The sequence below is a fragment of the Emys orbicularis genome, chromosome 7 (assembly GCF_028017835.1).
Source record: "Emys orbicularis isolate rEmyOrb1 chromosome 7, rEmyOrb1.hap1, whole genome shotgun sequence".
Lineage (NCBI taxonomy): Eukaryota > Metazoa > Chordata > Testudines > Emydidae > Emys > Emys orbicularis.
The window spans coordinates 101,766,112-101,789,723 of record NC_088689.1 but is presented as its reverse complement, the minus strand read 5'-3'; the positions used below and the strand labels follow the sequence as shown (position 1 = coordinate 101,789,723).

The 23,612-nt window shown below is 60.2% G+C and overlaps 2 protein-coding genes across 3 annotated transcripts; one reads left to right on the top strand and one right to left on the bottom strand.

Annotated features, from left to right (window-relative positions):
• Positions 1-2,472: 2,472 nt before the first annotated feature.
• Positions 2,473-11,937, bottom strand: LOC135881941 (actin-related protein 2-B-like). The gene is made up of 9 exons (XM_065408712.1): positions 11,843-11,937; positions 6,434-6,544; positions 6,065-6,280; positions 5,596-5,668; positions 4,963-5,099; positions 3,918-4,067; positions 3,572-3,717; positions 3,037-3,169; positions 2,473-2,653 (listed from the first exon to the last, which is right to left on the bottom strand). Exons 1-9 carry the CDS (start codon positions 11,888-11,890, stop codon positions 2,483-2,485), a joined length of 1,185 nt encoding a protein of 394 aa, XP_065264784.1. The 5' UTR covers positions 11,891-11,937; the 3' UTR covers positions 2,473-2,482.
• A 5,626-nt stretch (positions 11,938-17,563) lies between these two features.
• PELI3 (pellino E3 ubiquitin protein ligase family member 3) lies at positions 17,564-21,909 on the top strand. Of its 2 annotated transcripts, none has more exons than XM_065408139.1 (6): positions 17,564-17,704; positions 18,591-18,614; positions 18,935-19,036; positions 19,641-19,838; positions 20,519-20,707; positions 21,343-21,909. In XM_065408139.1, exons 1-6 carry the CDS (start codon positions 17,564-17,566, stop codon positions 21,907-21,909), a joined length of 1,221 nt encoding a protein of 406 aa, XP_065264211.1. The 2 variants fall into 2 exon arrangements, with proteins under 2 accessions (XP_065264211.1, XP_065264210.1); XM_065408138.1 differs by having other exon boundaries at positions 17,564-17,715; positions 18,485-18,614.
• Positions 21,910-23,612: the final 1,703 nt, after the last annotated feature.

Genomic DNA, 23,612 nt, shown 5'->3' with positions numbered 1-23,612 from the left:
CCTTTCCCCTCGTTTTAATCAACCCCCCCCCTCCCGGTTTCTGCTTGGTTGATTTAAGAGACTCCAGAAACACTGGCCTGTGGCTGATGGAGCTGGGCCCCGCTGGATCCGCTTGGGGCTGGGGGAGACACTGACCCCTAGACCCCACCAGGTATTCACTCCACCCCCCCACAGCCTGGTATGCCGCCCGGCCCCAATCCCTGTGGGATGGGAGGGATGGGGGCCAGCCCCTCCCCCATTTTCATCCCCTCTCTGGACTCTCTGAGGCCGGGGGGAGGCTCTGTACTGGGGGGGGAGTGGCTGATTCTGCCCTGGGTCCTGGTTCCAGGCTCGGGGGTGGGCGGGGACAGGGGCTCCCCAGTTAAGGGGCTTCTGTGCTGGGACAGAGATGTGGGTTGAGCACCACCTGGTGGCAATGTGAAGAACTGAGAGCCAGGGCTCCTGACTTAGAGGGGAGTGGTGTCTAACGGTCAGAGCATGGGGGATGCTGGCAGCCTCTGCACTCAGTGACTCCAGATTTACCACAGGGCAGACAGGGAAATGTACGTGTGAATCACTCCGACGTAGTTAGTCTTGAAGGCCTGTGCTGCCCCCTGGCAGCCTGGGGCTGACACTGCCCAAGCCCTATGGTCTGTAAGAGCAGCAGGATTCCTATTTAGCAACAAGGATTATTCTTGGCATTTGTCGTCCCCATGGCCTTGCCATCGCAGGACCTCACCGCCCCTGATAGACCCCAGGGACCTGAGCCACAGCGCCGGGACAGGAAATGCTCCGATTGACCCTTTAGACAAAGGACCACACTGGGGTCTGGGTGAGCATCCCCCACTTCCCTCCCATAGCTGGGGATAGACCCCAGGTGTCCCAGCTCCTCTGCTCTAACCATCAGACCCCACTTCCCACCCAGAGCTCGATCGGGATAGACCCCAGGAGTCCCGGCTCCCAGCTCCTTTGCTCTAACCACCAGACCCCACCCAGAGCTGGGGATAGACTCTAGGAGTCTATTTACACACATGTCGTTCCCATCTTCATCACAGGGGGCCTGTGTGTAGCGCAGGGCAGGAGGGAGCTGAGGGGGATAGGCCTGGGCACCTCCTACATAAATCAAGGTCCCCTCCACCAGTCACTTTCACCCCAGCCGCAAGCAGGCATCTGTTGCCATGGCAACCCAATGGCAGTAATCGGAAAAACAGCCCCCCCACACACTTAAAAAGGTCCCCTTGGCCAGGAAACAATCATGGGGGGGCTCAGAGTTCCAGACCTGGACATGCCCTCGTGCCCCACGCCTGGCAGCCCTAGGGACTCTGTGTCATCACAGCACCCCCCAGCCCAGAGCATCTCCCGTTATGTGTATGGAGGGAGCAGGGGAGCCACCCCGAGGCCTGACTCCTGCCCCTAGGGATGGGGGCAGATCCCCCAGGGAGGCCAGATTCAGCGCTCACAGTTACATGGCTGCTTGGTCCCACTAGGAGCTGGGCTGGGACCCTCCCCCGCAGTCAATCCACTCATGGGCCACAGAACAGGGACCAGCGCCCCATAGAGAGGAAAGGCCCCATATCTGAGCCAGCCTGTGGTTGAACCAGAGCTGGGACATATACTTCTTCTCACCCCTCCCTCCCCAGCAGAGACAGGAGACAGAGAGACACTAAGAAGCAAAAACAATTTAAAAATCAGGGTAAAAAAACCCATTTACAGCTTTGTGCGTGTGCGGGGGTGATTTTCCTCCACCACGTTTAATACAGAGAATGCGTCGCATGGGAATCCTGCCCCAGGCCCAGCATACACTCCATGTCTGCACCCCAGCATTGCAGTGTGGAGAGAGGGAGGCATGGAAAGAAGTGCCCCCCACCCCCTGAAGCTGGCTACACTCCCCACCCCAATCCAGTTTGTTGTGTCATTGATGCTGGGGGGTGTCACTGATCCCTTTATTCCTCCCCTCAAATTTCCCCCAACACTCCCTTATTTGCTTCCCAAGGGCCAATCCCACGGGGGGGCAGCTAGCCCCTCCCCCTGGTCCCTACAGCACATCCCCCAGGGTGTTAGCCAGGCTTTGGAGTGGGGGACTACCTGGCCTCACTGATCCCTCCCCAGCAGGGGCATCTCCCTGAGATCCAGCCCGAGACAGCCTTGTGTGAACCCCACTCTCTCCTGCCTCTAGCAGGCTGCTCCAGGGGCCCGCTTGGCCCCTAGGGGGAGGGAAGACATCACTGGCGTGGCCAGGGCAGAGCCCAGGGATTGGGACGGAGAGTGCCCTGGGCCTATGAGAGAGGCACACCCTCCCTTTCCCCACCCCACCCAGACCCAATCCCCTGGTACCATGATTATTCCCCCCTCCCCACCCCAGAAGAAAAGTTCCCAAAAGAAGCCCTGTGATTGGTTGGCCTGTTAGAAAGGCAGAATCAAGGCGATATTGACAGGAAGGAAAGGGTTAATGAAGAGATGGGGCGGCTGAGCTAGTGGGGGGCGGGGGAAGACGGGGGCGTCCCTATCGCACAGTGACCCCCAGCTTCTCCAGGATGCGGGTCCCCTTTTCCAGGTACTCGGCTCGCTGCAGCCAGAAGGTATCCTTGTCCTTCATGATGTCGGCCAACACGGCGCCCCCCAGGAACACCATGTGCTTCCGCCGCGGTGGGTCCTCGATCCGGATTTTGAATTTCTGCAGGGGAAGAGAAGACCATTTATTAAAAACGGGATCCCCAGGATTCAAACCCAGAGCCAGGAGAAGAGGCTCCGCCCCCTTGGCTATGGGAGGAGCCCGACTGGTCTCAGGCACAGGGTCAATGGGATCAGGATTTCACCCCTGGATTTTCAGGCCAGAAGAGCTGTTCTGAACCCCTGCATCACCCCTGGACAAATCCCCCTCGCACGGCAGGGGCCTCCTTGGCCCCCCACGCAGGTCAGCTGCAATGGATTGTGGGTGGCATTGGGGAGCTGAGCTGGCCTGTCCCACCCAGGGAGGAGACTGTAGGCCCCATGCCCATTGCAAGAGCTAGGGTCCAGTGGGGCAGTGCCCATGCATCCCACATGGTGCCCACTCACCGACAGCTTCTCCACGTCGCCCTTGAGCACCCGCTCCAGGTAGAGCTGTTTGATCTCACGCTCCAGCCGGGAGGGCAGGCCCGGGTACATGGTGGAGCCGCCTGACAGTACAATGTGCTTGTAGAACTCTGACCTGGGGAGAGGGATGGAGTGAGACAGACAACACCCCGTGGGAGGGGTCCTCGAGGCTCAGCCCCACTGCACCCCTAGGATCTCCACTCACCCTCCCAACCCCCCAGCTCCCCACTCAACCCCCAAACAACTTCCACCAGGATCCCCCCCAACAGGCTTACCCCAGTGATTGCCTCCACTCACCTCCCAACACCCTAGGATCTCCCCAGCAACCCCCCTCCAATCGGCCCCCTGGGATCCAACAACAACCTCTCAATCCCCAATAATATCATCACCTCCCCTACTAGCTCACACACACAAAATCCCCACCAATGGTCTCGCCTTCTAGGCCGGCAGCCCCCCCCCACAGCGGCCCAGTGTTGGGGGAGGGGCTCCAGGCTCCACTTCCCACCCCCTTGCTCACCTGGTGTCGATATCAGCCGCCTGGATGGTGTTGAAGAGCAGCTCAGCCACACCCACACCCTCCACATTGATGAGGTGGGGCTGGAATAGGGCCTCGGGTGCCTCAAACCGCTCACCCCCCACCTTGATCACACGCCCATCGGGCAGCTGGGGGGGAGCAGAGGGAGAGGCCATCAGCAACACTGCCTGAGTCTGCAGAGAGCCTGAGCTGATTGCTCCAAGTGGGAGAATCGCCCCAGGCATCCCACTGCGCTAAGGTCCCCACCATCCCAGCAAGGGTCTCTCAATGGGGCAGGAGTGACCCACCCATCCACCAAGCAGAGACGCACCCCCAGCAGCTCCCTCACCATGTAGGACTCCACCAGCACTGTGGTCTCCTGAGCCAGCTTCTGCTCCTGCTCAATGTTGTACCCCACGTAGCAGAGCTTCTCCTTCATCATCCGCACCGTCTCAAAATCCGCAGAGTGGTTAAAGGCATAACCCCGCAGCAACAGGAGCTGCCAGGAGGGGGAGACAGAGTCATGGGGGGAACCTGCAGTACCAGCAGCTGCCAGAGGGGGAGACCATAGTAACAGGAGCTGCTGGGGCCCCTCCCCCTCCCATAAAGGTCCCACCCCTCACTCTGGCCTCCTGTGAGGATCTGGGGACGATCTAGGCACTCTGAGTGGGGGCAGGAACTGGCTGCCTGGCTCCTTCTCACGCAGGACCCTCCCTTTGGGGTGCAGCCTTTCACCTGCACGACGCCCTGTTTGCCCCCACGGTGGGCGGAGAGTCCGAAGGCCGGGGGCAAAGCAGTAACACAGAGCGGCGGCGACGCGAGGCACTCAGCCACAGACATCAGACATCGCCCTAGACAACAGACTGGCCCCCCCAGGAGAGCTGGGTAGTGGGGGGAGGCGGCCTGGGCAGCAAGGTCGGGCTTGCCTGGTGCAGCTGAGAGGGAGTCACCTGTCAGAGGAGACTGGACGGTTATGAAGGGGAGGAGCTGAGCTCTTGGAAGGTTTGGGCCATTTTCGACAGAGTAGCCTTGAGGCAGGGGCCCTGCCTGAGCCCAGCTGGGTGGAGGCCTCCCCAGGGAAGGGGAGCTAGCAGCAGGCGCTGCAGGCAGGAGGTCGGGTCTGCAGGATCTGAGCTCTCTGCTGTGTGTGATGAGGTACAAGATCAGCAGGTGAGTCTCGGGGCGGGGTCCGGGTGAGAGATCTGCTTCACAGCTGCCACGGGGCTCCTGCGAGAGCTGAGCTGGACCCAGAAAGCTCACACCTCGAGATGGGCTGGACTCCATTTAGGTTCCGGGAGGCTTAAGACATCCAGGGACCCTGGGGCGTGGATTCCCCTCACAGCAGTCCAACGGGCGGCTAGCAAATCTATGACACACCCTCACCCAGCTCTCACCTTGATGAGGTAGCGGGTGATGTCCCGTCCCGCAATGTCCAACCGCCGGGTGAGGTGGGGCAGGGAGAAGCCCTCATAGACAGGGCAGATGTGGGTCACACCGTCCCCAGAGTCCACCACCACCCCAGTCAGCAGGCCTAAAACGGGAGGGAGAGGTTACTGTGCTGAGAGGCAATACGCCCATCTACCCTGGTATCCCACCTCCAAAGGCACCAGGACTGGCTACTTCAGAGGAAAGGTGACAATGGCCCCTTAGTGGCCAAACAGGAAATAACATGCCCAGAGGGGATGTCTCCCTGCCCGCCCTCCCAAAGCAGGGCTCCCCTGGTCATTCCCTGCACTTCCCACCCCAAACCCTGCTCAGCTCTCAGCCTCCAGGACATCCACTGGCAGTGAGTTCCCCAGGCCAGCAACCCAGGCAACTGGTTCACTCACCTGCCATACGGCAGGGTAGATTTCACCACTGTAACACCTTCCCCTGCATTCTCTCTACTGCCCCTGACTCTGCCCTCCCCTCTCCTCTCCCCAGACCTCTTGCACCCTCCCCCTCTGGCCCTCCCATACCTCACCTGCTCTGCCCCTTCCATTCCCCTTCATCCCCCCACCCCCACTCCAGCCCCAGCGCCCCCTCACCCTGGGCGTAGAGAGTCAGCACGGCCTGGATGGCGATATACACGCCTTCGAACTGGTACGTCTCGAACATCACCTGGTGGGAGAGGAGATATCATGGGCACAGCCCTGCCGCTGCCCTTCAGCCCCAACCTCCTGCCCCTGCTACCCAGCCCTGGGCTCCCCACCTGTCGTCCCTCAAGCTCTGCCAGTGCCCCTCAATCCCACCCCCGGGCTGTGCTGATGCCCCTCAATCCCAACCTGCAGCCCCCTCCCCCTGGGCTGTGCTGATGCCCCGCAGCCCCACCTCCCATACTGTGCTGATGCCCCTCAGTCCCGCCCCACATCCCCCTCCCCCTGGGCTGTGCTGATGCCCCTCAGTCCCAACCTAGCCCCCTCCCCGGCTTTGCTGATGCCCCTCAGTCCCACCCCGCAGCCCCTCCTCCTGGGCTGTGCTGATGCCCCTCAGTCCCACCCCACAGCCCAGCCTGACCTCGATGATCTTCTCACGGTTCTTGGTGGGGTTCATGGGGGGCTCGGTGAGCAGGATCTTGCAGCTGCGGGGGTCGACGTTGAGTTTCTCGGGCCCGAAGGTGTAGTCCCACAGGTACTTCATGTCGTCCCAGTTGCGCACGATGCCGTTCTCCATGGGGTAGTTCACCTCCAGCATGGAGCGCAGCTCGCTGGCCTCATCCCCTACCATCAGGTCCTGGGATGGGCAGGGGGCAGATTTGACACTAGCCCTTTGGCTAAGCCACCACCAGAGGCCAGGGCCCCTCCCTCCAAGGAAAGGCTCCCCTTCAAAGCCCCCCTCCCCTTACCTGACCCCTGTGGGACATGCTCCCCCCTGCCAGAGCCTGACCTTGATCTCGATGTTGCCCACGCGGGCGGTGGAGCGGATGATGGGGCGCCCGACCAGTGCGGGGAAGATGTGCTCAGGGAAGTTGGAGCCGGCAAAGCCGCACTTAACGAACTGGGGAGAGAGAGAGAGGGAAATGAAACAGGTGACAACCCCCCAAGTCTCCGCCCAGCCACACAAGATCCCCCCGACCTGGGGACTAGGCCAAGCTGGGGGGAGAACTGCCCCATTCCTCCGTCCAGCTGGTTTAAGGACACCAGAGAGACATGCTGGGGCCACCTGGCTACTCCTGTTACCCTCGCAACACCTAGAGGGTGTTCTGAGGTGGGGTGGGGGGGTCCCAGGCTAGCTGGGCCCACCAGGATGACCGGGGGTAGGGAGCAGAAGGATACCAGGCTGGGTGGTCACTGGAAGTATCACCCTTTAAATCCCTAAAGAATTTCTCCCCTCAGCCCCAAATCCTCTTGGCCCAGCCCTGAGCCCCAGACACCCCTGCCCCAGGGGGACGGAGCCAAATTGCTGCACAGAACTGTGTCCAATGCCCCCCGGGCTGGCCTGACCCTCCCTGTCTGCACCCCAAGCACCAGCAGGAGGTGCTACATGCATACAGGGTCACTAGCCCCACCTCCATCCCCCTCCCCCACCCCAGCCATGGAGGGAAGTAGCCCTGGGCGCAGAGTCTAGAGGAAGTGACACTTCTGCTTTTGTAGACACTTACCACTCCCTTCCCCCCCCCCCCCCCCCCCATGGCAAGGGAGAGGCTCCACCAGTATCCCCATGCAGGGCGATGTGTGTGCCCTGCTATTAGGAGTATTAGGGTAGTGCCTAGAGGCCTGTAAAGCAGTGGTTCCGCCAAGCAGGGCTGGCATTAGACTCGCTAGGGCCCAGGGCAGAAAGTCGAAGCCCTGCTGCATGGGACTGCAGCCTGGGGCCCCGAGCCCCATCACCCGGGGCTGAAGCCAAAGTCTGAGCAACTTAGTTTTGTGGTGGCCCCTGTGGAGTGGGGCCCCAGGCGATTGCCCTGCTTGCTACCCCTTAATGCCAGCCATGCAGAAAAACAGTTGTTTGAGCCCAGGAGGGCCGTGGAGTTTTTATAGCATGTTGGGGGGGCCTGCAAAAGAAAAAGGTTGAGAACCCCTGCTGTAACGGCCTAAGATAATATCCCTTTAAATAGTGTGTGAGTCCTTTCGGGGTGCTCACTGTGTTCTATGCTTTAGAAGTCAGAGCAGCAGTATGACAGCAGGGCCCCCATTGTGCCAGGTATTACCTAGACCTACAGTGAGAGACAGGCCCTGCCCCGAAGAACTCTGTCTGAACAGACAAGGGGTGGGAGGGGAAACTGAGGCCCAAAGAGGGGAAAGCTCCCACCGAAGGTCACACAGGAAGATGGTGGCATAGCTACAATTAGAGTCCTGAGTCCCAGTCCCACCCCCACTACCCACTCAACCATGCTGCTTAATTTTGTTCCGATCTGTGGATGACCTGCCACCTCTCCAAGCCTGGCCTCCTGAACACCCAATGACAGCGAGCTCTGCAAGTTAATTAGAGTTTGTGTAAAAGCACTGGGCCTGATCCTCTCACCTGCCCCAGGGGATTGGGCCCTCCAGGGTGGCAGGCAATGGACCCATTACTCCCTCTGAGCAGTGTAAGTTTCACCCAACGCTCCTTGGTTCCCAGATTAGGCAAGAGTGTCCCCTAGGCCTTCCTCACTCCCATTAACCTGTGGAACCCTCTGCCACTGGACGCAGCTTGCAGATTAATTCTGCCTCATGTTGAACAGCAGGCCCGGGCAATCATAGCAAAAGCACTGACAGACTGGCCCTGCCTGCTGTGGGAGCGTGAACCCTGCAGCGAGCGAGCGGATGTGGAGAAAGAGGAAATGCAAGAACTGAGCCTGCTTCTGCTAGCACAACACATGCACTCACACCAGCAGAGAGGCACCCGCAGACCCAGCCTGCAGGAGACAGGCACATCCCCTCTGGCCCTATTGCTCCTGGCAGCACCCTGTATTTCTGGGCAATCTCCCCTTCTTCTGGCTACAGACTCTGCGTGGCCAAAGCCTCTAGAGCAACAGCCCTTACAGAGGAATCTCATTTCTGATTCCTTTTACAGGCACTTTCCTGGCATCCTCCCTGCAAAGGGAGTTTTGCTTCATGTTTCATTTACAAATTACCTTCCGCTTTGGCATAATGCAGGCCTGTCTCCCGTTTAACCCCCAAGTCAGCAAGTGTGGGCGGGGCTACCATCCTGCCAGGCGCTGCACAGACCCCGACCGAGATCAGGGCCCCATTGTGCCAGGCACTGCACAAACCCCGACTGAGATCAGGGCCCCCATTGTGCCAGACGCTGCACCAACCCTGACCAGGATCAGGGCCCCATTGTGCAGGCGCTGCACCAACCCCGACTGAGATCAGGGCCCCCATTGTGCCAGACGCTGCACCAACCCTGACCAGGATCAGGGCCCCATTGTGCAGGCGCTGCACCAACCCCGACTGAGATCAGGGCCCCCACTGTGCCAGACGCTGCACCAACCCTGACCAGGATCAGGGCCCCATTGTGCAGGCGCTGCACCAACCCCGACTGAGATCAGGGCCCCCACTGTGCCAGGCACTGCACAGACTCTGACCAAGATCAGGGCCCCCACTGTACCAGGTGCTGCACAGAGCCCCTCCCCCCGGGCTGAATTGGGACCCCTTGTGTTGGGTGCTGCACGCAGCTGAGATCGGGGCCCTGGTGAGGACAGCCAGGTTGTAGACACTTCTGACAAACGCTTGGATAGATCCAGCAAGCAGTGCCGGAGTTCCCTGCCGAACACACAGCATAGCTGTTAACCTGCGGAACTCACATAGCAATTGCTAGACTGGCTCAGAGTCAAGGCCCCTCTAGCCCGGAATCCTGTCTCTGACAGTGACCATTGCCAGTGGAATTGGTCAGTAGAAGGTGTAAGACTCCTGCAGTAGGCAATGGGGAATAATCTGCCTCACATTAGCCTCCCCCTGCTCTCTCACTAATGGGTAGAGATTAGCTCAAACCCTGGAGCCTGAGGTTTCATCCCGCCAGGATTTATGTCAGAATCAACAATTCCAACTCTGCCGATTCTGCTTCTCCACAGAAATGACCAATCCCTTCTTGGACTTTGCTGAGTTTTCAGCCTCAACAATGTCCTGTGGCAGTGAGTCCCACAGGCTAAATACGCCTTGTGTGAACCAGCATTGCCTTCTCTCAGCCTTCACCTCATGGCAAAGCTCTCCAATGAAGCAGGTTAAAAAGAGTTTCTCACTTGGAAATATTGAAGAAAAGGCTCTTACGATGTTCGCTGTAATGTATATCACACACAGAGGCTTCTTTACAGACAGACAGAGGAGTGCCTATGGAAGTGGGGGTCTGCCCCACACAGGTGATGAAAGGGTTAATGTGGGCCTGAGAGCCCAATTAACACAGCTGGCTGCACCTGGAAGGTGGGCCAGGCCTCAGTGAAGATGAAGCTCAGCTGGGGGGGAGCCGGATGGAGCTATAAAAAGAGGAAGTGGGGTGGAGCTAAAAAAAAGGTGGAAGAACTCTACATCCTGGTGGGGGAGGGGCTGAGACACGAGAGTGCCTTGAGTGGCCTAGTAAGGATCTGATGGGGGTGCTGGGAAGGCACCAGATTGAAGCAAGTTCCTGTGGCTGACCTGACCCAAGGGTAGGGCCCAGATCTCTGGGAGCAGCCCTGGGAGCTTGTTAAAGAGCCCAGAGGGGAGCTGGGGATGAGGCCTGAAGAAAGGCTAAGGGGTAGGATAGAGACCCGGGAGACAGTGACAAGGCATCTGATAGCACAGAGCTTGGCTGCATATGCTAGGGGCCCTGGACTGAACCCCCCAACCAGCCCCTGGGGGAGGTAGTGTGAGGCCTCTGAGAAGGGGATACTGGTGACTGAAAGAGAGGCTGTAGGGACCACAGAGCCTGGAGTCGAGTGCCAAAGATCCAGCGTAAGGATGGGGACTGCTGTTAGTTTAGCTTTTGGTACCCAAAAGGGGAGGGGTAGAACCGAGGTGTGAGCTGGCTGAGTGGTGAGAAAAGGAACTCCACCATGGTTGGTGTGACCATGGGCAGGGGAAGTAGCAAGGAAAGAGCTGTTACCCCTCAGTTCTCCACAAGGGAGAGCACCAGAGTGAGCCTGCTCTTCTACAGGGCTAGACAGGACTGAAAGGACTTTCTAGACAAGGAGGTCATCTCTACCCTGCCTTGAGAATCCACCTCCGGGGGGGGGGGGGTGTTTGCCCCCCACTGCTGGGGGAGGCTGTTCCAGAACCTCCCTCCTGTGAGGGGCACAAACCTTCTTCTCACTTCTAGCCTCAGCTGTTCCCTGGCCAGTTTAACCCCATTTGTTCTTATGCCCACTTAAACTTCAATAGCTCTTCTCCCTCTGGGGTTTCCTTAGAGGGAGCAAGCAGATCCCTTCTCTGGCCAGGCTGAAGAGACTCGGCTCTTTCAGGCTCCTCCCCTAAGATCGGCTCTCCATTCCTCTGATCAGCCTAGGAGCCAGTTTCTCTGTGGAATGGGGTGAACAGAACTGCACACAGTATTCCTGATGTGGTCTTACCACTGCCTTGTCTAACAGTATTAATGCTTCCCTCTCACCAATGGAGGTGCCTTGCTTATACTGGATATACATAGTTCCCCCTACACAAAGCAATTCAGCAGAGGGGATGAGTCAGGGTGGGCTGATAGCTGAGATTCCTGGGTTCTATTCTTGGCCCTGCCCCTGAGCTGCTTTGTGACCTCCAGCAAGTCCCTTTTCCTGCCTCAGTTTCCCTTCCTACCCTTTGTCTATTTAGATGGTGAGCTCTGCAGGGCAAGGACTGTCTCTTACTGGGTGGCTGGGCAGCACCGGGCACAAGGGGGCTCTAAGCTTGGTCAGTGGGTCTGGCACAAGGGCCCTTGATTTCAGGCTGGGAGTGCAGCTCCCACCGTAATGCAAATAATTAACAGAAATGGGCAAACAGGAAGCGCCAACGCTGAGATGCTGGCGGAGTCGCTGGGCCCCTTCCCCACCCGGGCCAGCACCGCCGGGCGAACCCTGTCCGGCCAGGGGAACTGCCGGCCAAGCCGAAACAGTCACCGCACCCACAGGCCACACTGGCCCAGTTACTCCATCTGCTCCTCCACCTCCCTCACCGGAGAGCCGGGACCCCGCACCGCACCCCGGGGAGCGGAGCGGGGCGAGGCTCTTCCGGCGGCTGCAAAACCCTTTAAGCCGATTGCTTCTTGCCGGTGCCAGTGGGAGGGCCCGATCTCCCCCTGCTCCTCCCGGGGCCCGATCCCCACCCCGAACCGCGGTGGCAGCGAGGCTGGGCCGGGTCTAGGTCCCGAGCCGCGGCTCACGGCCGCCCTTGCACCCAGCCAGGGGTGGGGCCGGGGCTGCACACTCACCCCCGTGCCATTGTCGCACACCACCACCCTGCGGCCCTGGCTGTCCATGGGGGCTCCGCCTCTCGCTGCCCTGCGCCGTCTGAGCCACGGAACCGCGGTACCAGCCCAGTGACCCGGCTCCCAGCGCAGGAAACCAGCCCCGCTGATGTAACGTCCTGGGCTGGGACCGCGTCGGGGGCGGGGTGTGTCTGTGTGCGACGCGCTGCTGCCCCCTGCTGGGGAGAATCAGAAAAGTGTGTGGGGCGGGGGCAAAGCGGGAGGCGCGGGGGGCGGGGGGGCACTGCCTCTCCCTCCGCGGGAAAAGCTGCTTTCAGTATTCACCTTGCAGCTAGAGCCACACACACAGCGACAGCCCAGGGACTCCTGGCGGCTCATGACGGGGGTCTGCTTCTTGGGGCAGTCACTGGGTCAAGGGGGGAGAGGTCATACTGTCTGGGTTGCCCCCATCGCCGCAGGGGCTCAGCACCTCTCTCTCAACCCTTCCCCCCAGGAGGCAGGGCAGCGCTGTGAGCCCCACTGCACAGAGGGGGAACTGAGGCCCAGTCTACACACCCCGGCCTGGCCCACATCAGCTGGCTTGGTCTAATGGGGCTCTGGTTGCAGGGCTGTAAAATTGCTGTGTAAACATTCAGGTTTGGGCTGGAGCCGAAGCTCTGGGACCCCAAGAGGGGGGAGGCTCCCCTGCCTCCAGCTGGAGCCGGAATGTCTGCCCAGCAAGTTTACAGCCCTGCAGCCTGTGGGCGTCTACTTGCTGGACAGACATACCCTCGGGGCTCTAGATTCCTAGCGCTTAAGGCCAGCAGGGACCGATAGATCATCCAGCCTGATCTCCCGTCTAGCACAGGCCTGACCTCTCACCCAATTCCCCCTCTATTGAGCCCCAAGACCTTAGTTAAACCAAAGCATTTCAGTCTCCAGAGACTAACCTGTTGTGAGCCCCAGGCAGAGAACAGGGGAGGCTGAGGTGCCCGCAATGCCCGGGGCTAATGCAGTGGCAGGGAATTGCTGAGGTGAGTCATGCCCAGGGGATCCCAGCAGGCGACCTGTGCCCCATGCTGCAGAGGGAGGTGAAATCCCCCCAAAGTCCCTGCCAATCTGACCTGGGGAAAATTCCTTCCCATCCCCTAGCCTGGTGATCAGCTGGACCCTGAGCATCTGCAGGAGCGGTGCCAGGGTTTTTGGTGCCCTAGGCGGGGGTCCTTCCGCGCTCCCAGTCGTCGGCAATTCTGCGGCGGGGGGGTCCTTCCGTGCTCCTGGTCTTTGGGGCACTTCGGAAGCGGGTCCCAGAGTGAGTGAAGGACCCGCCACAGAATTGCCGCCGAAGACCCGGAGCGTGGAAGGACCCCCCGCCTCCGAAATGCCGCCCCCCCAAATCCTGGCATCCTAGGCGACCGCCTAGGTCGCCTAAATGGAAGCGCCAGCCCTGAGCATCTGGGCAGCATGCACCAGCTTGGCAGCTAGAGAAAAGATTCTGTGAACAGGCTCAGAGTCCAGCGCCCACCTTTCCTCATCCTCCTCCTGGTGTCCTGTCTCCAGCTGTGGCCAGCCCTGATGCTTCAGAGGAAGATGGTGGTGGGGGGAGAGGGGAACCAACCATTCAACCAACCCAGAATGGATCTGGCCCATTGTGCATCAGCCAAAAAAGTGACTTGGCCAAGGGGACACCAGGAGGCTGGTGGGAAAGGGAAGTGAACCCAGGCCAGTGCCCTGGCCCCTGAACCAGCCTTCACTGTCCTCCTCCTAATGGGCAAAGAAGGATACAGGAGGCCAAGGAAATTTTGAGGCACAGTTAAGAGTTTGCAGAGGCCACTGGCCCCTCAATGTGTCCCCAGGCCCCCATAATGGAGATAGGGCAGAAACCCAGCTCGAAGTCCACGGGGAGTTCCTAGTGTGTGTGGGAGGGTCCATATACCGCCCCCCCCCCCCCCGAGCATCACTGCTCAGCAGGAAGGGGAGACCAATGCACAGACTCTCATGCCCCCCAACCCACAGCAAGCGCCCTGCCCCCCAGTCTAGCTCTGCTCCCCCCCCACCCATCCAGCTCTGATCAGCTCAGCCCCTAATTCAGCTTCAGTCCCCTCAATACAGCTCTAGCTTCCCTTCTCCGGATCAGCTCAGCCCCCAATCCAACTCTAATCCAGCTTCAGTGCCCCCATCCGGCTCTGCTTCCCCCGATCAACTCAGCCCCCCCGCTCCGGCTCCGATCCCCCCCCCCCCAGTTCTAGCCTTTTCCATCCCTTCTCGCACCTGCATAGTAATAAAAGCGCCTCGCCCCATCCCCCCACGAGTGACGCAGCGGCTGCGGGCAGGGGGTGCATGCACGCGTGGCTGGGGGGATCCCTGCCTGCGATGGGGTGGGGGGGAGGCGGGGGCAGGGCAGGGAGGGGCGGGGGTGGCCGTGGTGGTCTCGGGGCCTCCCCCACTCACACCCCGCCCCGGGGGGAGGGCAGTTCCGCTCCAGCACTGCCGGCGGAGACAGCAGCAATGCAGGGCTATTCATCCTGGCGGCGCGACGCAGGCGGCTGCTGAGCCAGGCTGCGGGGGAGCTGGGGCCGCGCCGAGGGGTAAGCGGGGGGGGGTCGGGGCTGCTGGGGGGATTACATGGGGGGAGACAGAAGCAGAGGGGCGGCTGGAGATGGGAACCTCAGTGTCAGCCAGGGTCACCTCCTCTGTCCTTCCCTTCACAGCCCTGCAGCCATCCCTCCATCCCTCCCTCCCCAGTCCTGTAACCCTCCCTTCCTCCATCCCCAGCCCTGTAACCATCCCTCCCTCCCCAGTCCTGTAACCATCCCTCCCTCCCTTCCTCCATCCCCAGCCCTGTAACCATCCCTCCCTCCCCAGTCCTGTAACCATCCCTCCCTCCCTTCCTCCATCCCCAGCCCTGCAACCATCCCTCCCGCCACAGCCCTGTATCTATCTATCTATCTATCTATCTATCTATCTATCTATCTATCTATCTATCTATCTATCTATCTATCCCATCCACTCCATCTGTTTCTCTCTCTCCTTGAGATCTGATTGCACCATCAGTTCCCCTCCTTGTCTCACTCACACACGCGTTTGTTGGCTGGAGGGGAGGGGGTTGTTTCTTTTGCACCATGTGTGTTAGATCCAAACCAAAGGGTCAGATAGGGACACCTCCACAGCTACATCCCTTCCCGCCTCCCAGCAGCCCGCAGTCACTTAATCCCCAGCCCCTGATCCCGGCCCCCCTCCCTCCTATCTCACCCCTGACACAGACACCCATCTGTGGCTTGGGGACCAAATGGCTCTCTGCACACCCACACCGGGGCTGCAGTCTGTGTCTGGCTGGAGGAGGTGCGGGGATCACCTGGCTCCCAGGCAATTGCTGCCAGCAGCTGCAGCAGCCACTGCCCGCTCCCTGTTTGTGTGTGTTTGGGGAGCCGGTTGTGTTGCTGGGGGGTGGTGCCTGGGAGGGGAGCCCCTTGCTCTTCTCCATGTGGGTTGTGTTGGTGGGAAGGGAAGCGCCTGCTCACCCCACTCCTGTGTGTGCTGGGAGGGAGTTGTGGTGGCATTGTGTTGGAAGGGGATCCCCTGCCATTTGTGTGTGTTTGGGAGTTGTGTTGAGTGGGAGGGCAGCCCTTGCTCCTTCCCTGTCTGTTTGTGTTTGGGGAAAAGAGGTTGTGTTGTCCTTGTGCACGTGTGGGGAGCCCCTTGCAGCCCTGTGTGTGTGTTGGGATAGGGTTGTGTTGTTGAGTTAGAATGTCTCTCCCTGTGATGACACCAGGAATTGTTGTGTTATGTTGTTTTGGTGAGGGTTGTTTGGCTTCTTGCTTTTCAAAGGGGGTGGGGTGAAGGATGTTTATCCTGCGTGTGTGTAAGGGATGGGTATGTGGTGTCGGGGGGGGGGTGTTGCCAGGTGTGTCTATGTCTGCCGTTTCAGGTGTGTAGTATCAGGGGTATGTGTCTGCGTCATTTCAGGTATGTCTGTGTGTAGTGACGGGGTGTCTGTGTATGGTGATGGGGTGTCTGTGTGTGATGCCGGGGGTGTCTGTGTGTCATTTCAGGTGTGTCTGTGTGGGGTGACGGGGGTGTCTGTGTGTCATGTCAGGTGTGTGTGTGGATGGTTGATGTTACAGTTGAGATATTAGAAACAGATGTTTCCTCCCCCCATACAGATATGTACAGACCAAAGAAACCAGTCCGTAGACTCTCGCCTTCCCTCCCAGCCAGTGGGCCTCTCCTGTCCATGGGCGGGTGGGATGACAGTTGGGAGGCACTGCATTGTGGTACCCGATGAGTCCCTGCAGCTACCCACATCCCGAGCCTCAATGCCCACAGCTGCCCCTACATCCCAGGGAACCCCACAGACCAGCGATCCTTCCTGCATCCCCTGCGTCCTATGCTGCTCTGGGGGGATGAGAAAACTCGCTATCCTCGTCCCTTCCCCAGGTTCCCCTGCCTCGCTTAGGCTTCACTGCCTGGCACAGCTGGCCTTGTGTGGCATGGATCCCATTGCAGGGGAAGGCCGGAGAGCCAGCATCTGGGGGCTGCACAGGCCTCTGCACATGGGCAACCCATGGCAATCCATAGGGGCAACTCAGAGCAGGGAGGGTTTTGGCCTTCAGGATCAGCTGGTGAGGGGGCGAGGGGGAATAGGATGTGGGGTCTTTCCCTTCTAGGGGGCTGGCTCTGACCCAGCCTGAGTGAGGGGGGACCGACTGAAGGGAAAGTGTTTTCCTGGTAACAAGAGGGGTATTAAAGATCTAAAATGTCACTGTGATGACAGGGATTCCAGTTCAGGAATGTTGCCATGGAAACAATGGGGTTGTTTTGGTCTGGAGCATCGCCATGATGCCAAGTGGATATCAGAAATCAGGGGTGTTGCCATGGTAACATGGGGTTGGGAGAGCTCAGGAGTGTTGCCATAGTGACAAGAGGTTAAGTGTTAGGGGCATTGTCCTGGCAATGTCAGGGTGGGGATGGACAAGGGAGGGGGCAGAGTCCTGAGCTGCTCAGCTTTCTGTGTTCCTGTTGGACATAGGGGAGGTGGGAGGAGAAAGGGGTGGGGAGGTTAACACTTTACCTGCCATGTGGTTGGGACCCACTTCCTTCCTCCCCCCAGACGCACACCATCCACCCATCCAAATACAGTGGATAATCAGCTGAACATGAGCTCCCAGTGCAAAGCTGTGTTCAAAAGGGCTAAGGTGATGCTGGGGTGTGTAACCAGGGCAGTCTGAAATAGGAGGAGGGAGGTTCTGTTACTTCCGGGTGTGGCGCTGGTGCGGCTGCTGCTGGAATCCTGCATCCAGTTCTGGTGCCCACAATGCAAGAGGGATGCTGCTAAATTGGAGAGGGCTCAGAGGAGAGCCACCCAGAATGAATAAAGGGCTGGAAAACATGCCTTGTAGTGAGCGACTCCATAAGCTGAATCTGTTTAGCTTAACAAAGAGAAGGTTAAGGGGTGACTTGACCTCAGTCTAGAAGTACCTAGGTGGGGAACAGCAATGTGATAATAGAGAGCTCTTCAGCCTCGCAGCCAAAGATCTAACAAGAACCAAGGGCTGGAAGTTGAAGCTAGACAAATTCAGAGTAGAAATAAAGTGCAAATTTTTAACAGTGAAGGTAATTAACCATTGGAACAACAACTAGATGGGGGTGTAGGGGGATGGATGGACAGAAGGGTAGATAGAGAGATGGGATCTAAGCCCCAGGTTGCATTAATTACCACTTCATCCCCTCTTCTCTCTCTGCAGGATGGTGCTGGAGGGCAGCCCCGAGGCCGTCAGCTCCCAGTCCCTGGATCTGCGGCGCTCCTGCCCCAAGGGCTCCCGGGTCTTCCCCTCTGCTGGAGAGGGCTCCCTGCTGAACAAAGAGGCGGTGAAGTATGGAGAGCTCATTGTGCTGGGGTGAGTGGGGACTAGGGATGAGGTGTGATGGGGGGAGCCCTGGGGATATGCAGGTTGGTTTGTTAGTCTGTCTAGAGTCTCTAGGAGCATTGGGGCTGTGCAGGCCAGCTTGTTGTAGCATCTCCAGGGGTGCTCGGTATGCACACTGGTTTGTTATTGTAGGGTCTCTTGGGGATGCTGGGGCTGGTTTATTATGGAGGGATGAGGCAAACAAGAGCCCTCTCTGGTAACACAGGTCCAGCTGGAGTGGGCACCTTGCCTGGACAGGACTCAGGATACCTGGGTTCTATTCCCAGGTCTGCCACTGACCTTGGGCAAGTCCCATCCCCTTTTGGAGCCTCAGTTTCCCTCCCACTCCTTGGCTATTCAGACTGTGAGCTCTTTGGGGCAGAGACTCTCGCTCACTTTGTGTCTGTGCAACACCCAGCACCATGTGTGTTTGGCGGTGCTGGGACTGCTGCCTTCCTTAGAAGCACTGTTTAACCCTTTGTATGCTGCTAAGGTACTAGTCAGGCAGCAGGCAGGGCTGGGCTCCCAGACCCATTCCCGGCTATCCCAGAATTCTTTGCTCATTGGTGTTGCTGTGCTGGCCCCCGGGGGAGGGGTTCGGCACTGCCATGACACCTGGTTTCTCTTGCTTGTGTTGCCATCCTGGGCCCAGAGAGGAGTGTCTGGCATGGTGGGGGCTGGGCCTTGTGCTGGCTCAGGAGGGGAGGGTGGTGTGTGGGGGGGAACAGTGTCTGTATGGGACTAACCTCCCAACCCACAGATACAATGGCTCCCTGGCCAGTGGGGACAAGGGCCGACGCCGCAGCCGCATCGCACTCTTCAAGAGGCCGAAGGCCAATGGGGTGAAGCCAGATGTGATACACCACATCTCCACCCCCCTTGTCTCTAAGGTGAGCCATGCCCCTGCAACCACTGCCCCATGGCCATGGCTTCCAGCAGGCTCCCAGGCAGTGCTGCTGCCTGCTTTGGCCACCAAGGGGAGATACTGCACATAGACACAGCACTGGGGGGCGCCAGCTCTGATCCAGCCCCAGGGCAGGGGACACTGGCTGGCTCAGGGTGGGGTGGGGCGGGGGGAGACAGGGAATGGGATACGGGCCCTTTCCCCACTAGGGGGCGCCAGCTCTCATCTGACTTGGGGGGACAGGGAATGGGGCATAGGGGTGGTGCTGGGGCCATCTGGCTCAAGTAATGCTCTCTGCTCCCCCAGGCGCTCAGTAACAAGGGCCAGCACAGCATCTCCTACACACTGTCCCGCAGCCACTCGGTGATTGTGGAATATACGCATGACTGCGATACGGACATGTTCCAGGTACCACACCGTAGCTACCCACAATGCACTGTGGCTTCCCCCCCGCCATAGCCACTTGCCCATGACATCTTAGCTCAGCCACTGCCTCTTCCACCACTGCTTAATTTAGGCTGGGGTCAGGGTGCCCCCTTGTGGCAACAGCAGGCAGAACAGGCTAGGAGCCAAGGCTTGGCTAGAGCCTCCCCTTTGTGCCCATCAAAGCCCTTGTCTGGCCCTTCTGAGCCAGACACTGACTCCATGGATCCCATTTTGCCTCCCTGAAGCCTCCACCTGCAGTTCTCACTCACATCCTGACCTAGACTGTTGGGCATTATTGCTGTGCAGCCCCATGCCCACCCCAGAGGTGGCTGCATCTCAGTGGTGGGTAAGGGATCCCTGTTTAACCAGCCCCCATGCCCACCCCAGAGGTGGCTGCATCTCAGCGCCAGGTGAGGGGAATCTCAGTATAAACAGCCCCGACACCCTACTCCAGAGGTGTCTGCATGTCAGTATTGGGTGAGGGATCCCTGTATAAACAGCCCCCACATCCCACCCCAGAGGTAGCTGCCTCTCAGCCCGGAGGGGGCAGGAGGAAGCTGGTCGCTCAGAACTAATGTCTGTACAGATTGGCCGCTCCACGGAGAACATGATCGACTTTGTGGTGACGGACACGGCACCCGGGGGCAGCTGCGCCAGTGAGGGGCAGTCGGCCCAAAGCACTATCTCCCGCTATGCCTGCCGCATCATCTGTGAGCGCAGCCCTCCCTACACCGCCCGGATCTACGCCGCAGGCTTCGACTCCTCGCGCAACATCTTCCTTGGAGTGAGTGAGTCCTGACAGTGTTGAGAGGGGACCTCCCCTCTCAGGGGCGCTGGCTGCAATCCAGCCCCCGACCAGGGGCACTGCCTGGCTCAGGGGTCAGGGAATGGGACACAGGGCCTTTCCCTCTAGGTGGTGCTGGCTTCAATCTAGCCCCAGGGCAGCTGGTCCTCGGGGCATTTGTTCAGGGAAGCAGGTGCCTGAGGTCCCTGCCCTCAGTGGCTGTGAACCCCGAGGGAATACTGGAGGGGGAGCAGGAGCCATGGGTCATCGCTGGGCAGGGTGCTGGTCCAGGCTGGTGCCCTGTGGCTGAGGGATCTGGGGGTCTTCTCCCGGGTATGATGGGAGTCCAAGCATGGGGGGCAGCAAGGCTCAAGCCCTGGGGAATGGACTGTAAGGGTCGCCCTTGCCCTGGATCACTGGGAATAATGCAGGGGGCTGGGGCCCATGAGTAGCAGGGTTACTTGGCCCTAGTGAAGGTACTGGGAGCCTCTGGGTCCTGGAGGGTGCTGGGTGCATGTGTTGGGCATGGAGGAGGATGGGGGCAGATGGCCCCCTTGGGGGAGGAACAAGGAGCTGGGTCCAGATGGGGGGATTCAGGGGAAGAGCTGTAAGGAGTCGTGTCTCTCCCCCCCCCCCCCCCCCCCCGCATTGCCATGACCCCTGGCTGCTCTCATTGGCAGGAGAGGGCGGCCAAGTGGAGGACGCCGGACGGGCTGATGGATGGGCTGACGACCAATGGGGTGCTGGTGATGCACCCCATAGGGGGCTTCAGTGAGGACTCGGCACCCGGCGTCTGGCGCGAGATCTCGGTGTGTGGGAATGTGTACGCCCTGCGTGACAGCCGCTCCGCGCAGCAGCGGGGCAAGCTGGTACGTGGGGCCCACGTCATCCCTCCTGGGGGTCCCCCATTCCCTGCACTCCCCAGGGAGCTCCAACCTGCACCAGGGCAAGCTGGTACATGGGGCCCCCAACACCCTCCTGGAGGGCCCCGTTCACTGCCAAAGGGGGGCCCCTGCCCCACCCCTCCAGGAGGTTCCTCCTGCCCAGGGGGTGCTCCCACACCCAGCTGGGGGTTGCAGGGACCTGACTATAAGTCTGTGGGAGGCCCCAGTCCCTTTGGTGGTCATAGAGGAAACCTCCCACCTGCCAATCCAGGATGGACTCAGCACCCAGAGGGATGCCCCTGGTTTGGAACAAACCCCCAGCCCTTTGGCCTGGTGCTCTTGCCCTCTCAGGAGCACCCCTCCCAGCCCCATGTGTCATGCCCCCTGGCCTTGTATCCTCCCCCTAGCCTGAGCCCCCTCCCCCACACACCTCCAGTCTGGTGATCCTTCCCCAAACGCCCCTCCAACTTGACCCCGCCCCACCTGTCTGGAGCAGATATCTCCCTCCCTTGGTCCGTCCTGACTTCCCCCTTTCCCCTCCCCAGCCCCCACAGCTTAACCTCCCTCCCTTGGAACTGATGCTCTTATGCCCCCGGCTCCCCGATGCCCATGTCCTGCAGGTGCAGACCGAGTCCAACGTGCTGCAGGACGGCTCGCTCATCGACCTGTGCGGGGCCACACTGCTGTGGCGGACCACAGCGGGGCTGCTGCTGACGCCCACCCTCAAGCAGCTGGAGGCGCTGCGCCAGGAGACCAATGCCGCCCGCCCCCAGTGCCCCGTGGGCTTCAACACGCTGGCCTTCCCCAGCCTGGCCCAGCGCGGCGTGGTGGACAAACAGCAGCCCTGGGTTTACGTCAACTGCGGCCATGTCCACGGCTACCACAACTGGGGCTTCCGCAAGGAGAAGGGGGGGCTGGAGCGGGAGTGCCCCATGTGCCGCCGAGCCGGGCCCTACGTGCCGCTCTGGCTGGGCTGCGAGGCCGGGTTGTACCTGGACGCAGGCCGGCCCACCCACGCCTTCTGCCCCTGCGGCCACGTATGCTCCCAGAAGACTGTGCAGTACTGGGCCCAGATCCCGCTGCCCCACGGCACCCACGCCTTCCATGCTGCCTGCCCCTTCTGCGGCACCTGGCTCACAGGCGAGCGGGGATTTGTGCGCCTCATCTTTCAGGGCCCCATGGACTGAGCCCGGGGACTCAGCAGGTGGACGTGGACTGAGCAGATGGGGCGGGGCAGGGCCCGGGGACTCAGCAGGGGCGGGGCCCATGGACTGAGCCGGGGTACCTGGCGGGGGCCGTGGACTGAATGGGGAGCCAAGCAGGAACGTAAGTGGAGGAGGAGCCTGTGGCCGAAGCGTGCGTGTGCGTGTGGTGAGGTGAAGCCTGTGGCCTGAGCGGGGGGGACATGGCATGGCTCTGTGGACAGAGTGGGGGGTGGGGCAGGTGCACGGGGGTGCCCATGGACTGAGTGCGAGTGACCAATAAAACAGCAAAAAACCTGGGAGGGGGAACTATCTACAAAGACTAAACAGGGGCGTGTCCATGTGTCACTTACTGCCTGCCCCCAGATGGACCCACTGCCCTGTCCTGCTGTACAGGTCCCCGTCTCCCCCCCATCCAGCCCAGTATCCGTCCCCGCCCCAGCAGGGGCAGGGTGTGCCCCCTGCAGGCTGTTATCCCAGCTAATGCCCCCTGCTGCAAGAAGTCCCACAGGTGAGGAGAAATGGGGGCAGTGACTGACCCCAGGAACGGGTGCCCCAGCTCCTCAGGGTCCCTAAGGCTAGTGCCCAAGGGTCCTGAGATGCAGGCTGGGGCAGCGGTGTCAGCCCAGTTCCTGCTAGCGAACGTGGCTCACGTGGGCAGCCCCCTAGATGCAGCTGCCCTAGCGAGGACCCAGGAGTCCTGGAGGAAACCAGCTGGCTGGGCGCTCCCTGCAGGACGCAGGGGCTGAGAACTAAGGCAGCCCTGGGTGTATAACCAGTGGGGAGAGGGAGGTCCCCTGTGCATACCGCAGTGAGGAGACTATACCCAGTTATGGGGCATGGCGTGTCAGAGAGGAGCTATGAGAACAAGGCTAGTCTGGACACCCCGAGACTCAGGGAGCCCCTTGGAAGAGCTCCTCCGAAGGAGGATCCCAAAGGGGCTCAATCCCAGTCTCTCAGCCACTCCCCATCTGGGAGCAAGGGGTTCCTCCATCCAGGGCCGGCTCTGGCTTTTTTGCCGCCCCAAACAAACAAACAAAACAAAAAAAAAAACTTGCGGCGTGGCCGGAGCCAGGGTGCAGGGGGACTCCCTGCGCTGGTGCCCCGGCTAGCGGGGGAGAGAGCGGGGGGAGAGAGAGAAGGGGGCGGCCAGGGCTTCAGTGGGGTGCTGTCAGCGGCCCCAACCGCCAAGCCGCCTGCCGGGAGGGCTCCGCACTGCGGTCGGCTGGGAGGGAAGGACGCGGGCTGCCCTGCCGGGCTTGCTGCAGGGCGCTCCCCTCCTCTGCACCGCCGCCCCCTACAGGGCGGCCGGAGCGGAACAACAACAATAACAAAAAGCGGCCATGCCGCCCTAGGATTGGGCCGAATGCCGCCTCGTACAATCTGCCGCCCCAAGCACGAGCTTGCTCGGCTGGTGCCTGGAGCCGGCCCTGCCTCCATCCCACAGACAAAGGCCAAGCCAGAACCCCAGGGCCAAGAGCCGATGCTGGTCACATTTGGCCTGGAACGGAGGCGCACATGGGGAAGAGCTGACTGACTCTCCATCACTCAGTGGCTGGGGGGCATTGCCAGCCTAGCTGATGCAGGGGTCAGAACAGCCGTTTCTGGCCTTGAAATCTATGGAGCAGGATATGGAACAAGAGGTTCATGGGGACAATTGACTTTTGCTGTCACTGGTGTGACTCACA